We start from the raw sequence: 15,330 nt of genomic DNA on the forward strand, positions 1-15,330 counted from the left end.
TAATCGATTTTCTAAAATATAGGAGTAATTTGTTTTAGAATAAAGATATATATATATATATTTAATAATTAATCTATAAATATAGAATGTGAATGGAAGAAAAAAAGAGGTATAAAGAAGACGGAGGTGGGAGGGACCGAGAGAGTATAGCGTCTGTTTCGCACCAACCGAATAGTCACATAAAATTCCGTTTGCCCAAACCTAGAGCTACCTCCGCCGCCGCCGCCGGCAATCAAGACAGCTGATGGATCCTATGCAGTCATCGGTGAGAGGCCGCAGGTCTTCGTTGCATGCTGATGCTGTCATAACTATTGGAGGAGTCCGACCTGCACCACCCCCACAAACATCCACACAACATGTATGTCAAGATGAGGCAATGGTCAGCAGCGGGGATCCCTCTTGGATGTCTGGTTACAGGTACGCAATCCAGGTTCAGCAGTCAATCGAGTTGGTTGGTTCATGTACATCCCTATCGGACAAACCAAATCCCATGATCCAACTCCATTTGTTTGTCCAGCCAAAATTCACAAATTAAATCTATAGCTCCACAACCCTAATGCTAGTTAGTTCATGCATATATCACTGTGTGCTTTTATTAAGACTCATAGTACTATTTTGGATTAACCACGGCATCAATGGCAGTATTCCAGCCATTGAGTTGCAGTGATTCAGTTTTTGTTTTCTACGGCAGAGTATAGCACACTACTAATCCGAACATCGATGTTGGTGGTGCCAGTTGATTAGCACTGGTAACTTTTCAGCTGAACACATTGTTTTTTATCACTTTGATAGGCTGAGTTAACATCATCGTTGTCGTCCTTGTCAGCAGGTGGGGCCTGCGGTTATTAGAAATGCACTTCAGTGACTAAACTGAGCAACTCAGAGGTTCATTTTTTTTAACAGAAAGGGTTTCCTCCCATTTCATTAAGAAATAGGCAACGAGTTTCATATATTACCAACACGAGAACTACGACTTAGAAGACTGTCAATCGAAGAAGGCCGGCGAAACTACTCCTAATCAGAAAACCATCCTGAAAAGGAAAATATGCCCAACCAACCATGACCAATGCTAGCTAAGTCAGAACCTATTACATGGGGGAAAAACACACCCTAGCGGGTTACAGCTAACCACGCTTCCCATAGAAACTCAAACTTTTAAACGGGGCGAGAGTTCTGCATCATCCGATCACCAGGTGAACTGAACATAATTAGAAAGAGCATCACCATTAACAGTTCCAAAAGGTAGATGTTTGTCCAAAAGAACAGCAAGAAGCCGCGCCATCCACTGGAGCAATGACACAAATCAGCCACAGATGCTGACATCGATGATGTTGGTTCCAGTTGATTAGCACTGGTAACTTTTCAGTTGAACACATTGTTTTTTTATCACTATGATAGGCTGAGTTAACATCATCATCGTCGTCCTTGTCAGCAGGTGGGGCCTGTGGTTATTAGAAATGCACTTCAGTGACTAAATTGAGCAACTCAGAGGTTCATATCTCATATATTGAACCATATGGTTCATAACTTTAGTGCACAATAAATAATTCACGTCAGCAATCACCATAAACTAACTATGTGCACATATAAAATGGCTAACCATTTTTAGCCAAAAATCACAAAGAATTGGCACAAAACTTGAGTTCATTTATAGATTTCACCCAAAATAATAGTTAAGAAATTATACCTGTGCATCAGCAACATCAGGAGTTGAACCTGAAGAAACTGCTGATGGCTGAACCATAACACCTAGGCCCTCTCCAGTAACTCCACTGAAATTGTATGAATTATTAGCGCACTCACACTGCTAACAGGATACCCAGGAAAAATAAAAGGCCAAGAAGAATGGCACACCTCAGTATGCTTTGACGAGGGAGCAGCCAACAATGAATAGTATAGTAGACAGCCAGGTCGTCCTCAGAAGCTTGGTAGCTAGAGACAGATTGGTGCAGCATAAGTTCAGTAGAACTGTTATCATCATTGTGCAAACAGAGTAGCTCCAGAAATGGCCATCTCCCCTCAATAAATATTAGCAAGTGATCTGACAGCACATATGAGTGGTGTTAGAAATGTCAAATCATGACAATACTTAGGTCCTGTTTGGATCCACCAGGTTTCTTAGAATCTGGTTTTTAAAAGCTGGAAGGCCTCCAAACAGGTCTACTTTTAATTTAGTTTCCAAAAACTAGTTTCCTGGTTTCTTAAAAACCAAGAATCTGATTACACCCAGCTAAAACCAGTTTTTGGATGGCTATTTACATACTACCCTTAATAAGTTGGAAAAGAATTACTAACAATGCCACCGTCTCATTAGCAACTCCACGCAATCCTCCGAGCAATCATGCCGTCTTCATCCTCCCAGCAGCTCATCTGGCCAACTCCACGCCCAGCCTTCTTACTGCCCAGGCCTCCATGTCTTCAGCCAAGCACGTCGTATCTGGCCCGACGTCTTGCCCAGGAGGCCAGCTCTCGCGCCTCGTCCACGTACTTCTCGTCCTAGTGCCCAGGCTGTTGTTTGCCTCAGCGCAATAAATAATGATGACGATCGGATAGTATATATGCATGAGGAGCATATGTAGCGTCACCGGTCGCTAGCTGATATTAGTAATAATGTAATATAATGAAACCTTGTACGAACGCGAGCGAAGTAAAATGGCGGGAACAAAGCTAACCTTCTTTAAACAAAGAAGGGTATGACGGTTATTGTCGAAGTAAAACTGGAGACCAATTTTTAAAAACTAAGGGCGGGCCTGGTGCAGCGGTAGAGCCTACCGTCTGTAACCGGAAGGTCCCGGGTTCGAGCCCAGCCTCTGCATATTATGCGGGTAAGGCTTGGCGCTTAAAGATACCCTTCCCCAGACCCCGCATAGTGCGGGAAGCCTACGGCACTGGATACGCCCTTAGTGGATCCAAACATTCATGTCCAGTTTTTTTTCTTTTTCTAAAAGCCAATTTCTAGAAACCAAATCTAGAAACCTGTTTTTAAGAAACCGAGGTGGATCCAAACAGGCCCTTAAAGGGGCAATTGTGATTATACCCTCCTCTGGCTTTGCCCCTTGTTTTTCAACTTTATGTTTTTGCGCCTCCGTTTTGAAAACGAAACTGGTTCATGCCCTTGTGCTGTTAACTACACTTGACGGTGTTAAATCTGATGGATAAAGACCAAAATACCCATGCTGACAATTGTGATTATACTCTTCTCTGGCATGACAATTGTGATTTTACCCCTCTTTTTTCAAATTTATGATTTTGCCCCTCTGTTTTGAACAGCATTTCAGCAAAAAATCTGACATGATTTTGACAGGATTTTAGCAGTATTTTCACAACTTTTCAACAATTATGCAATAACAAACATAGGCATAAACAAGTTCAATTAAACCCCTCATTATGAGTCCAGCAGAATCCTCATAATCATTACAGACGTCCCATAATCATCACATGTTCAAGTTCATACAAAAGAAGGCACCTAACATATAAGGCACCTAGCATATAAGTCTCATAATCATTCAAGCCCAAGTAATGTTGCTAGCCTCCCTCTTCCCCTTCCTCTTCCTCTTCCTTCAGGAGCTGCACTTGCACTATCACTAGCATAACATATTACAAAGCAAAAATGAATTAGTTGACAAGTAAATTTTAATTTCAGAAAATGAGAAATCAATGATTACTTTGATGTTTGTGCTTCACTTGGATCATTGTTACTCATGGCTATTGTATTTCCTGAAGAAGAGACCCTCCTCTTCTCTTTAGCTGTAGGACCTCCATGGCAATGTTTGGCTATCTGGCCTAGTTCACCACATTCAATACATTTTCTCCTCTTCTTTGTTCCGACCTCTTAAGAAGCTTTGATTCTAGATATTCTTGGTGTTCTCAACTATTTCCCTGCCTGGATCAAACTCAGTGTCAGAATCAAAGTCAGAGTCAGATGACATAGCCAAATCGCTGTCAAAACTGCTATCACTTAGAGCAACTCCAAAAGAATGTTAAAAAGTTTTTCCTAAAAAAATATTATTCAGGACAAACTAAAAATTTTAAGTGAAAATTATCATCTATACTCCAACAGTTCCCTTAAACAAAGGTTAAAAACAAAAAAATGGACTAAAGTAAAAAAACACCTAATACTGAAGCAAAGCTGTAGAGCTTTTCAATCACTAGACAGCCAAAAGCAAGCGCACTTGCCTCAACAAAAAAAAATCCAAAAGAATGAACAACGGCATGAACACCCATCCTGAGATGGCCTATGGATCTCGGCACACTTGACTCGGCTCGCCTGGGAGACTAGCATCTAGTGCATCATCACGTACGTGATGTCGACCACGGACGCGACGAGCACCGTCATCCGTGGATTTGGATATCTGTCGGATATCCGACCCGACGAAGCCGGATATCCGACCCGACGGAGCCGGGCATGGATACATATTTGACCCGTGGGTCAGATCTGAATCCGACCCGAAGTCGGGTGGGCATAGATTAGGATATTACCTTCTACCCGCGGGTTATCCGTTGGATATCCGAAATCGACCCATAGTGTATTTTTTGGCCTAGCCCATATTACATATCAAACAACAAATCCTAACACCATAAACCCCACACCTAACGCTCCCAATTTTCCACTGTTAGCTGCCCCTTATAGCCTTGCTGGCTTCATGCGCTGTGCCCCGTGGCCCCTTCCAAGTCTCATAGGTCGTAGCACCACTGACGGCTGGCCCTTCCAAGCTCTAGTGCTCCTAACCGAGGCTCGCAGGCCCATAATAATTCTTTTATTATGTTTTAATTGTGTATGATGGTGAATTGGGAAGAAATTTGACTAATTATGCTATTGAATTGTTGAATAAATGATTGTGTCTGTCATATCCGACAGATATCTGAAACCCATCCGAAATTCGATGGGCACGGGCATGGATATAAATTTCTACCCGTGGGTACGGTCGCGGGCGAATATTGGTTGCAACAGCGGATATGGTTGTGGACGGATATTTGCAATATCTGATCCGAATCCAATCCGTTGTCATCCCTAGTGCCAGCTCGCGGCGAGATCTAGGGCGCGCTGCAAAAAAACGCGGGAATAGATGCGTTGGCGGATTGGGTGACAAATTGCTCACACAAATATGCGGGAGGGGAGGAGGGATGCGAGACGCGATTTTTTTGGAAAAGGATGGGAGAGTTGTTGGAGCGAGAAAAGTCATATTTTTTTTCCTAATATCTGTTTTGGGATATATTTACAACTTCTTTTGGAGTTGCTCTTAGTGCTCTAAGTGAATCGGTGTTAGAAAATGCACCCTCTTCATCGACATGTGCACCCTCATTTGCCCTATCTTGGATGGACCGAGATGTGGCTCTTCACTATTAAAAGGTAGCATCGACGTTTAGTAGGTGAAAATTGCAATGACCCATCAAAATTTTTGTTCTCAACATCAACATGCATAACCCCATACTGAAGATTTAACTCAAACCATTCTACAAGTTGTTCATTAGTTTTAATCTCAGTTGCAACATCATCCAAGGTAGAACGCCACTAAGTTATGTACTGTTTTGAACCCCACATGCATTTTGCGCCTACGTAATTTATCAAATTCAGCAGCACACAATTGCTTCTCTCAAGAACAAGTGGTTGTAATGTGTAACTTCGACAGTAGCGCTTTGATTCCCCATCCAACAAAGCAAAATAAGAGCCAACTTCAATAACAACATGCAAATCATTGTGTTCAGACCTACAAATTGACAACAATTCTCATTGGAAAAATACTACATATTCAATCTAACAAGTTCTCGAGAGAAGCAAAGTTCTTACCCTAGTCTGTCAGACGTCACTCCTGCCCTGTGCACAGCGTCGGATGGCCTTGCACGGTTGCACCCAGGTCGAAGCCGCACCCAGGTCTCCGGTCGCTGCGCCCAAGTCGATGCCGCAGCCGCGAGCGTCTCCGGGCGGCACACGCCCAGGCCCAGGTCTGCGGCCGCAGCGCGCCAACTCGAAGCCGTGCCGGCGCCGGTCCTCGCGCCGGTTGAGGGTATGGTGAGCCGGTGCGCGTAAAGGAGTCAGCGCTAAGAGCCTGTGGGAGTCGGCGCGGGGAGCCTGGGACCTAGGAAGGGATGAGATAGGGTTAGACCGTTAGACGACGTCAAAACAAAAGGGTATTTTAGACATTTTAACTATCTGTTTTCATATATTTTTATTTTTTTAATCAAAATACCGTTTATTGCTGACGGTGTTGGAAACGAGGGGCAAACGGCAGTTTCAATTTCAAAATATAGTGGCAAAATCACAAAGTTAAAAATGAGGAGCAAAATCAGAATTGAAAAGCCAGAGGAGGTTATAATCACAATTGTCCCATACTTAAATAGCAGTTTAATGAAAGATTAACAAGCACCTTGAACCCAAAATTCAAACAAAAGCCATGTTTCTGAAATGTCACATATGTTCTTTATACTGTAAACAAGTGAAATTTAAGGTTTAGCTGATCGAGCATTTGAAATAATTCCATATTTCACTTCACCGTTGATATCAATGAAACTGAGATTGATGTGCGAACAATATTTTTTTTTTGCAGCACTGATTCCTGCCGGGGTGGTTATTACACTTCTGCACTCAACCTGGAGGGTGCATCAATTAGAGAACTGAAGCTGAAATATCAGAAGCTGAAATATCGGAATAAACCTAACAATTGTAATGCGGACGATCATGTCAATGCTGAAAGATCACCCGGAAGAAAAGCTGAGGAGAAAAAAGTGCTGGCGAGAAAGCATGAAGATTGTGATGATGACCCTTTCATTGAAGAAATTAAAAAGACGAGAGAAGCACATCAAGAAATAGAGAGAGATCGAAAGGCCCGTGATGATAAGTTCTATGAGCTAGAGAAGATTAAGCTTGACTTGAAGCGAGACCGACTGGATACAATGATAATGCAAACTGACACGAGCGCAATGGACAGTGAAGCAAAACAATACTTTAAGCTGATGAAAGAAGAGATTTTGGCTCGTCGATTCAAGAGTAGGAAAGCATAGGTGTTTCCATTTAATGGATTTTAGACTGAAGTTGTTTTTCGTTCTTTTTAATGGAGTTAGTATTTGGTTTGTATCTTCAATAATGCTATAATACTTGTGGATGCTCTGCATTAGGGCCAGAAAAAAAGCTCGAGCTGGCTCGGGCTCGTAGCAGTTCGGCTCGAACCGGTTTAACGCTCCGAATGAGTCTGAGTCGAACCTCTTTTTATAGCTCGTGAAAAGAGCGAGCCAGCTCGCGAGCTGGTTCGTGGCTCGACCGAAGAACAATTTATTACATAAAATCCTAATTAACATATAATATTAGTACTAAGTAGATAATTAATTTATGTTAATTTAGATTACTATACAAAAGTAATAATCTATTTTCTATATTATATTAGCAAATATCTATTTTAGTAATTTAAAATATATTATTTAAAATATTTTTAAAATTTTATATTATAATTTCGAGGGCAAATTTATGTTTATGGCTAAGTTTGTTGGCTCGACGAGTCAGGAGCGAGCTGAGCCAAGTCGCTTTTTCAAGCTCGTCCGATGGACTAGCTGAGCTCGACTCGTTGCATGAGCCAACCGAGCCGAGGGGCTCGTTTCCACCCCTACTCTGCATTTAGTTGATGTCCATCATATATTCATATGCATGTGTTGCAAATTATGTTGCAGACTTTGTCCATCATATGCATGTGTTGCATATTATGTCAGTAGTTGGATTGAAACACTAAGGTCTATCAGTCAGATATATCACCATGATGGGAAAAAATACATACTGTTTGCCTCAAGTACTTGGCCAACGTAACGTGACTATGATTAAAAAAATATATACTATGCCACATGTACATGACGAGCATAGATGTGATTAGGAAAAATATATATATTTTCTGCTTGAACTAGTGCTGCTCCTTTCGGTGCCCTTGCCGGTTCCATAGATGGTCGACTAGGTCTTCTTGCAAATGACGGTGCATGCATGTGAGTATGTGACAATCTTGAATTTTTTGACGCATTTGAGCAAACGACGAAAACTTTGATGTCCCTGGCAGGCCCGCATCTACGTTTTTTTGGCCCTAGAGCGAAACATAAACTGAGGCCCTTTTTTCTTTGCGCTCTTGGTAACCAAAAAAAAAAAATCTAACTTTTGAAAACGTGATGATAAAATTGATCTCTATTTTATACGGAACCAGCATGGCCAAATTAATTAAGTAAACTAATATATACCTAGTAAAATGAATATATTGTTTAATTAATGAGGTTTAGTTTATTGTAATTGATAGTGATGACAGTAAAAATGTTATCGGTTTGATTAGCTAATATATATCTGATGCTGTCGGAATCAACTGATGCGGAATCAACTGATGATCAAGTTACTGTATCCGTATGTAAGGTTTAAATTCTTGTGTACAATCTTGTCGGTTTGCTATTAGATCTTGCTTCTATGTGCTGACTACATAGGTGACTAATGAAACATGCTGAATATATGAGTTGTCTAGATCGGTGATATGTACCATATGTCTCACAGTGTATCGCGTGGTGTGGTGACGGCATGCCGGTTCGTGTTCATTTTCAATACGCGATTATATCTTATCAATTCAGGCATACCTTAAATATTCAACGCAACAAGAGTTAAGGCCCCAAATTTTTAAGAGCCCACTAACACTTGGCCATATACGGGGGGCCTTGTCCCTGGCACGTGACACCATACCTACGATATCAGCATCATCCCACAAACAGTGTCGAAGCTTTGGCAATGGCAAAGCATGCATGCAACATACCAAATACACACTGAACATCTTTCCTCTAAGACTTCTAAAAAGCAGCAAAATTTTTGTCCTTCAAATTTACCGGGACCTTCTTCGTCTTCACAAATGTCGACCAAGAAGGATAGATACCATAAGCTAGGTAGTGGCCGATATTGTAGTTTTGCCCATTAATCATACAATTAACTGTTGGGGCTTGATAGTTAGTAAGCCTATCAAAAATAGGAGATCAGTATAAAACATTAATATCATTCTTTGATCTAGGTAAACCAAAGAAGACATGCTATATCCATAAATATGTAGATGCATCTGTCTTAGTATAATTGCTGATTCTTTCACATGAACACAGTACATACCATGATGAGCTGTAGGATAATTTTTCCACTTTCAATGCATACATTCAATACTACCAATATTGGACAGCCTGGTTGAATCATCTTTATTTGGGCTTAAGTATTCCTTGCTGTCTCAACTCACAAATAGCCTTAGCAAATTCTATGAGGCTCTTACCAATCCGTATACTCATCAACATAATCTAGTGAAACACCATAAGCTAGTTGTCTTAATGCTGTTGTTACTTTCTGTAGACACAAAAACAATAGACACTGACAACATTTTCTTTTAGAAAAAAATAGTCGTCATGCTCCTTGAAAGGAAAATAGGGTTAACCTTTTCCCAGTATTAATTTTGGTTGTTGAATGCCCAACACAAATATTGGACTAACTAGTTTGCTCTAAATTATATATTCTACAGGTGCATAAAGGTTCAACACAAACCAATAAAAGATTGAAGTTAAGGATCAAATTCAAAGTAGCAAAGAAACCGAGTGTGCTCTGGTCTGGCGCATCGGACTGTCCGGTGTGCCACCGGACAGTGTCCGGTGCACTAGGACCGTACAGAGTCCAACGAGCCACTCTCGGGTTTCTTCAGGCGCACTCAGCTATAATTCACCGGACTGTCCGGTGTGACAGCGGAGTAATGGCAATCGGCGCAACGGTCGACTGCAACAGTGCCCCTAACAGCGCTACAGTGCGCGTCAGAAGTCCGAACAGAGGTCAGAGGCACATCGGACAGTAAACAGTGCCTGTCCGGTGCGGCACCGGACTGTCTGGTGCCACTAGAGGACAAAGCCTCCAACGATCGACTGCTCCAATACCCTAACAATTGGGTGACGTGGCTGGCACACCGGATAGTCCTGTGCGCCCATCGGCAGCAGCCTGCCCCAACGGTCAATTGGTGGTTGAGGGCTATAAATACCCCCAACCACCACAACTCCAAGCATCCAAGTTTTATGAGGTTCTCATTCAATGCAAGAGCTAGTGCGTTCACTTCTAGACATAATTCAAAAGAATCAAAGCCTCTCTAAGTCCCAAATTCATTCCAACCACCAGTGACTAGAGATAGTGTTTTGTTCGTGTTCTTTGTGCTCTTGTTGCTTGGATCGCTTTCTTCCTTCCTCATTCTTGTTCCCAAGAGACTTGTAATCAAAGCAAGAGACACCAAGTGTGTGGTGGTCCTTGCGGGGTCTAAGTGACCCGTTTGATTAAGGAGAAAGCTCACTCAGTCTAAGTGACCGGTTGAGAGAGGGAAAGGGTTGAAAGAGACCCGGTCTTTGTGACCACCTCAACGGGTACTAGGTTCTTTAGAATCGAACCTAGGTAAAATAAATCATCGTGTTCATCCGCTTTATTTCTTGGTTGATTTGTTTTCCCCTCTCTTTCGGACTGAGACTTAATTCTAACGCTAACCCTGGCTCGTAGCTTGTGTTTTAAGTTGTAAATTTCAGATTCCGCCTATCCACCCCCCTCTAGGCGACTTTTAATTGGTATCAACCGGTGCTTCATTAGAGTTTAACAACTCGAAGTAATGTCGGGAAGATCCACCAAGAGGGAGATCGTGACCAGCAACAAGCCCGCAAACTCGGGGAGAACCCTTTCGAGAGAGTTGGGTCACAAGCATAAGAAGATGAAGAAAGTGGTCTACTACGAGACCGACTCATCGTCGCCCTCCACATCCGGCTCCAACTCGTCGTCCACTACTTCTAAGCGCCATGAGCGCAAGAAGTATAGTAAGATGCCCCTTCGCTATCCCCGCATTTCTAAACGCGCTCCATTACTTTCCGTACCCCTAGGCAAGCCACCATATTTTGATGGTGAGGACTATTGTATGTGGAGTGATAAAATGAGGCATCATCTAATCTCACTCCATAAAAGTATTTGGGATATTGTTGAGTATGGAGCGCAGGTACCTAAGGTAGGGGATAAGGACTACGACTCGGACGAGGTCGACTAAATTAGGCACTTTAACTCCCAAGCCATAACTATACTCATCTCCTCCTTGTGTCGAGAGGAGTATAATAAGGTGCAAGGGTTAAAAAGTGCCAAAGAAATTTGGGACGTCCTCAAGACCGTGCACGAAGGAGATGAGGTGACCAAGATCACCAAGCGCAAGACGATCGAGGGCGAACTTGGTCGATTCGTCCTCAACAAAGGAGAAGAGCCGCAAGCAATGTACAACCGGCTAAAGACCATGGTGAACCAAGTGCGCAACCTCAAGAGCACCAAATGGGACGACCATGAAATGGTCAAGGTTATTCTTAGATCCATCGTATTTTGTAATCCTACTCAAGTTCAATTAATACGTGGGGATCCTAGATATAAGCTAATGTCTCTCGAGGAAGTGATTGGTAAGTTTGTGAGCTTTGAGCTAATGATCAAAGACTCCAAACACATCGTCAACTTGGAGCAAGGCACCACCTCCACACCCGAGGTGCAACCCATCGCATTCAAAGCGACGGAAGAGAAGCAAGAGGAGTCTACATCAAGTAGGCTTCCCATTGACGCCTCCAAGCTCGACAATGAGGAAATGGCGCTCATCATCAAGAGTTTCCGTCAAATCCTCAAGCAACAGAGGGGGAAGGATTACAAGCCCCGCTCCAAAAAAGTGTGCTACAAGTGTGGTAAGCCCGGTCATTTTATTGCTAAATGTCCAATATCTAGTGATAGTGACAGGGGCAACGACAACAGGGGAAAGAAGAATGAGAAGAAGAGATACTACAAGAACAAAGGCGGCAATGCCCACGTGTGTCGGGAATGGGACTCCGATGAGAGCTCCACCGACTCCTCCTCCGACGAGGATGCCGCCAACATCGCCGTCAACAAGGGACTTCTCTTCCCCAACGTCGGCCACAAATGCTTCATGGCAAAGGACTACAAAAAGAAGAAGGTACAAACTAGAACCGCCCCCAAGTATACTACATCTAGTGACGAGGGTAGTTCTAGTGAAGATGAAGATGACTTGCTTACTCTTTTTGCCAACCTTAACATGCAACAAAAGGAAAAATTAAATGAATTGATAGGAGCCATTCATGAGAAGGATGAACTTTTGGATAGCCAAGAGGAATTCCTTATTAAAGAAAACAAAAAACATGTTAAGGTGAAAAATGCTTATGCTCAGGAAGTAGAAAAATGTGAAAATTTGACTAAGGAGCTTAGCATGTGCCATGATTCAATTACCAATCTTAGAAATGAAAATGCTAGTTTAAATGCTAAGATTGATAAATTGAATAATTCAATTTTTAGCCTTAGGACTAAAAATGCTAGTTTAATGTCTAAGGCTAAAGATTTGAATGTTTGCAATGATTCTATTTCCTGTCTTAAAAATGAGAATGCAATTTTAAATGCTAAGATAGAGGAATTAAAATCTTGCAAACCCTCTACATCTACTGTTGATCATGTTACTATTTGTACTAGATGTAGAGATGTTAATGTAAAAGCTATTCATGATCACCTTGCTTTAATTAAACAACAAAATGATCATATAGCTCAATTAACTGCTAAAATAAATGAGCATGAAATTGAAAATGAAAAGTTTAAATTTGCTAGAAGCATGCTCTATAGTGGGAGACGTCCTGGCATTAAGGATGGCATTGGTTTCTAACAGGGAAGCAATGTCAAGCTTAATGCCCCTAAGAAATTGTCTAACTTTGTTAAGGGCAAAGCTCCCATGGTTCAGGATAATGAGGGCTATATTCTATATCCTGCTAATTATCCTGATCACAAAATTAGGAGAATTCATGCTAGGAAATCTCATTCTATTTCTCACCATGCTTTTATGTATAAGAATGTGGCCTCTAGATCTAGGCAATCAACCCATGTTAAATTGCCTAAAAAGAAAACTCCTACTGCATCAAATGAGCCTAATATTTCATTTAAGACTTTTGATGCATCATATGTGCTTACTAACAAATCGGGCAAAGTAGTTGCCAAATATGTTGGGGGCAAACACAAGGGCTCCAAGACTTGTGTTTGGGTACCCAAGGTGCTTGTTTCTAACATCAAAGGACCCAAGACTGTTTGGGTACCTAAGAACAAGGCCTAAATTGTTTTGCAGGTTTATGCATCCGGGGGCTCAAGTTGGATAATAGATAGCGCATGCACGAACCACATGACAGGGGAGAAAAGAATGTTCTCCTCCTATGAGAAAAACGAAGATCCCCAACGAGCTATCACATTAGGGGATGTAAATCAAGGTTTGGTCAAAGGACTTGGTAAAATTGCTATATCACCTGACCATTCTATTTCCAATGTTTTTCTTGTAGATTCTTTAGATTACAATTTGCTTTCTGTTTCTCAATTATGCAAAATGGGCTACAACTGTCTTTTTGCAGATGTAGGTGTTACTGTCTTTAGAATGATTCAATAGCATTAAGGGAGTGTTAGAGGGTCAGCTATATTTAGTTGATTTTAATGAGAACAAAGCTGAACTCAACACTTGTTTAATTGCTAAGACTAATATGGGTTGGCTCTGGCATCGCCGACTAGCCCATGTTGGAATGAAGAATCTTCACAAGCTTCTAAAGGGAGAACACATTTTGGGACTAACAAATGTTCATTTTGAGAAAGACAGGGTTTGTAGCGTATGTCAAGCAGGAAAGCAAGTTGGCACGCATCATCCACATAAGAACATCATGACGACTGACAGGCCACTCGAGCTACTCCACATGGATTTATTCGGCCCGATAGCTTACATAAGCATCGGCGGGAGTAACTACTGTCTTGTTATTATGGATTATTATTCTCGCTTCACTTGGGTGTTCCTTTTGCAGGAAAAATCACAAACCCAAGAGACCTCAAAGGGATTCTTGAGCCGGGCTCAAAATGAGTTCGGATTAAGGATAAAAAAGATAAGAAGCGACATTGGGATGGAGTTCAAGAACTCACAAATCGAAGGCTTTCTTGAGGAAGAGGGCATCAAGCATAAGTTCTCTTCTCCCTACACACCACAACAAAATGGTGTAGTGGAGAGGAAGAATAGAACTCTACTGGATATGGCAAGAACCATGCTTGATGAGTACAAGACTCCAGACCGGTTTTGGGCTGAGGCGATTAACACCGCCTGCTACTCCATCAACCGGCTCTACCTTCACCGAATCCTCAAGAAAAGATCATACGAACTTCTTACCGGTAAAAAGCCCAATGTTTCATATTTTAGAGTCTTTGGTAGCAAATGTTTTATTCTTGTTAAAAGAGGTAGAAAATCTAAATTTGCTCCTAAGGCTGTAGAAGGCTTTTTACTAGGGTATGACTCAAAACAAGGGCATATAGAGTCTTCAACAAATCCACTGGATTAGTTGAGGTTTCTTGTGACATTATGTTTGATGAGACTAATGGCTCCCAAGTGGAGCAAGTTGATCTTGATGAACTAGAGGATGAAGAGGCTCCATGCGTCGCGCTAAGGAACATGTCCATTGGAGATGTGTGTCTTAAGGAACCCGAAGAGCCTACACAAGTACAAGATCAACCGTCATCTTCCATGCAAGCATCTCCACTAACCCAAGATGAGGATCAGGCTCAAAATAATGAAGATCAGGAGGATGAGCCACCTCAAGAGGAGGACAATGATCAAGGGGAGATGAAGACAAGGAAGATGAGCAAGAGATTCAGGGTCAAAGACCGCCACACCCAAGAGTCCACCAAGCAATTCAACGAGATCACCCCGTCAACTCCATCCTTGGTGACATTCATAAGGGGGTAACCACTAGATCTCGAGTTGGACATTTTTGTGAACATTACTCTTTTGTGTTTTCTATTGAGCCATACAGGATTGAGGATGCATTAGTAGATCCGGATTGGGTGCTGGCAATGCAAGAGAAGCTCAACAACTTCACAAGGAATGAGGTATGACATTTAGTTCCACGTCCTAATCAAAATGTTGTAGGTACCAAATGGGTATTCCGCAACAAGCAAGATGAGCATGGTGTGGTGACAAGAAACAAAGCCCGACTTGTGGCCAAAGGTTATTCATAAGTCGAAGGTTTGGATTTTGATGAAACTTATGCACCCGTAGCTAGGCTTGAGTCAATTTGTATATTACTTTCCTATGCTACTTACCATGGCTTTAAGCTTTACCAAATGGACGTGAAAAGTGCCTTCCTCAATGGACCAATCAAGGAAGAGGTCTCTGTTGAGCAACCTCCCGGCTTTGAAGATAGTGAGTACCCTAACCATGTGTATAAACTCTCAAAGGCGCTTTATGGGCTCAAGCAAGCCCCAAGAGCATGGTATGAATGCCTGCGAGATTT

At 42.0% G+C, this 15,330-nt stretch overlaps 1 protein-coding gene and 1 long non-coding RNA gene across 2 annotated transcripts; one reads left to right on the top strand and one right to left on the bottom strand.

Annotated features, from left to right (window-relative positions):
• The first annotated feature begins 70 nt into the window (after nucleotides 1-70).
• On the top strand, nucleotides 71-7,178 carry LOC103653446 (uncharacterized). Its single transcript, XM_008680350.3, has 2 exons — nucleotides 71-417; nucleotides 6,546-7,178. The coding sequence occupies exons 1-2, from the start codon at nucleotides 245-247 to the stop codon at nucleotides 6,997-6,999; spliced, it is 627 nt and encodes a 208-aa protein (XP_008678572.1). The 5' UTR covers nucleotides 71-244; the 3' UTR covers nucleotides 7,000-7,178.
• On the bottom strand, nucleotides 933-6,133 carry LOC103653445 (uncharacterized). The gene is made up of 5 exons (XR_002269122.3): nucleotides 5,789-6,133; nucleotides 3,666-3,883; nucleotides 1,855-3,584; nucleotides 1,688-1,772; nucleotides 933-1,442 (listed from the first exon to the last, which is right to left on the bottom strand). It is a non-coding gene; the product is annotated as an uncharacterized lncRNA (long non-coding RNA).
• Nucleotides 7,179-15,330: the final 8,152 nt, after the last annotated feature.

The sequence above is a fragment of the Zea mays genome, chromosome 4, assembly GCF_902167145.1.
Source record: "Zea mays cultivar B73 chromosome 4, Zm-B73-REFERENCE-NAM-5.0, whole genome shotgun sequence".
NCBI classification, from domain to species: Eukaryota; Viridiplantae; Streptophyta; class Magnoliopsida; order Poales; family Poaceae; genus Zea; species Zea mays.

Coding starts and splice junctions, on each gene's coding strand:
- LOC103653446 (XM_008680350.3), top strand. CDS start 245: ATGGATCCTATGCAGTCATCGGTGAGAGGCCGCAGGTCTTCGTTGCAT. Junction 418..6,545: donor TCTTGGATGTCTGGTTACAG/GTACGCAATCCA, acceptor TTTTTTTTGCAG/CACTGATTCCTGCCGGGGTG.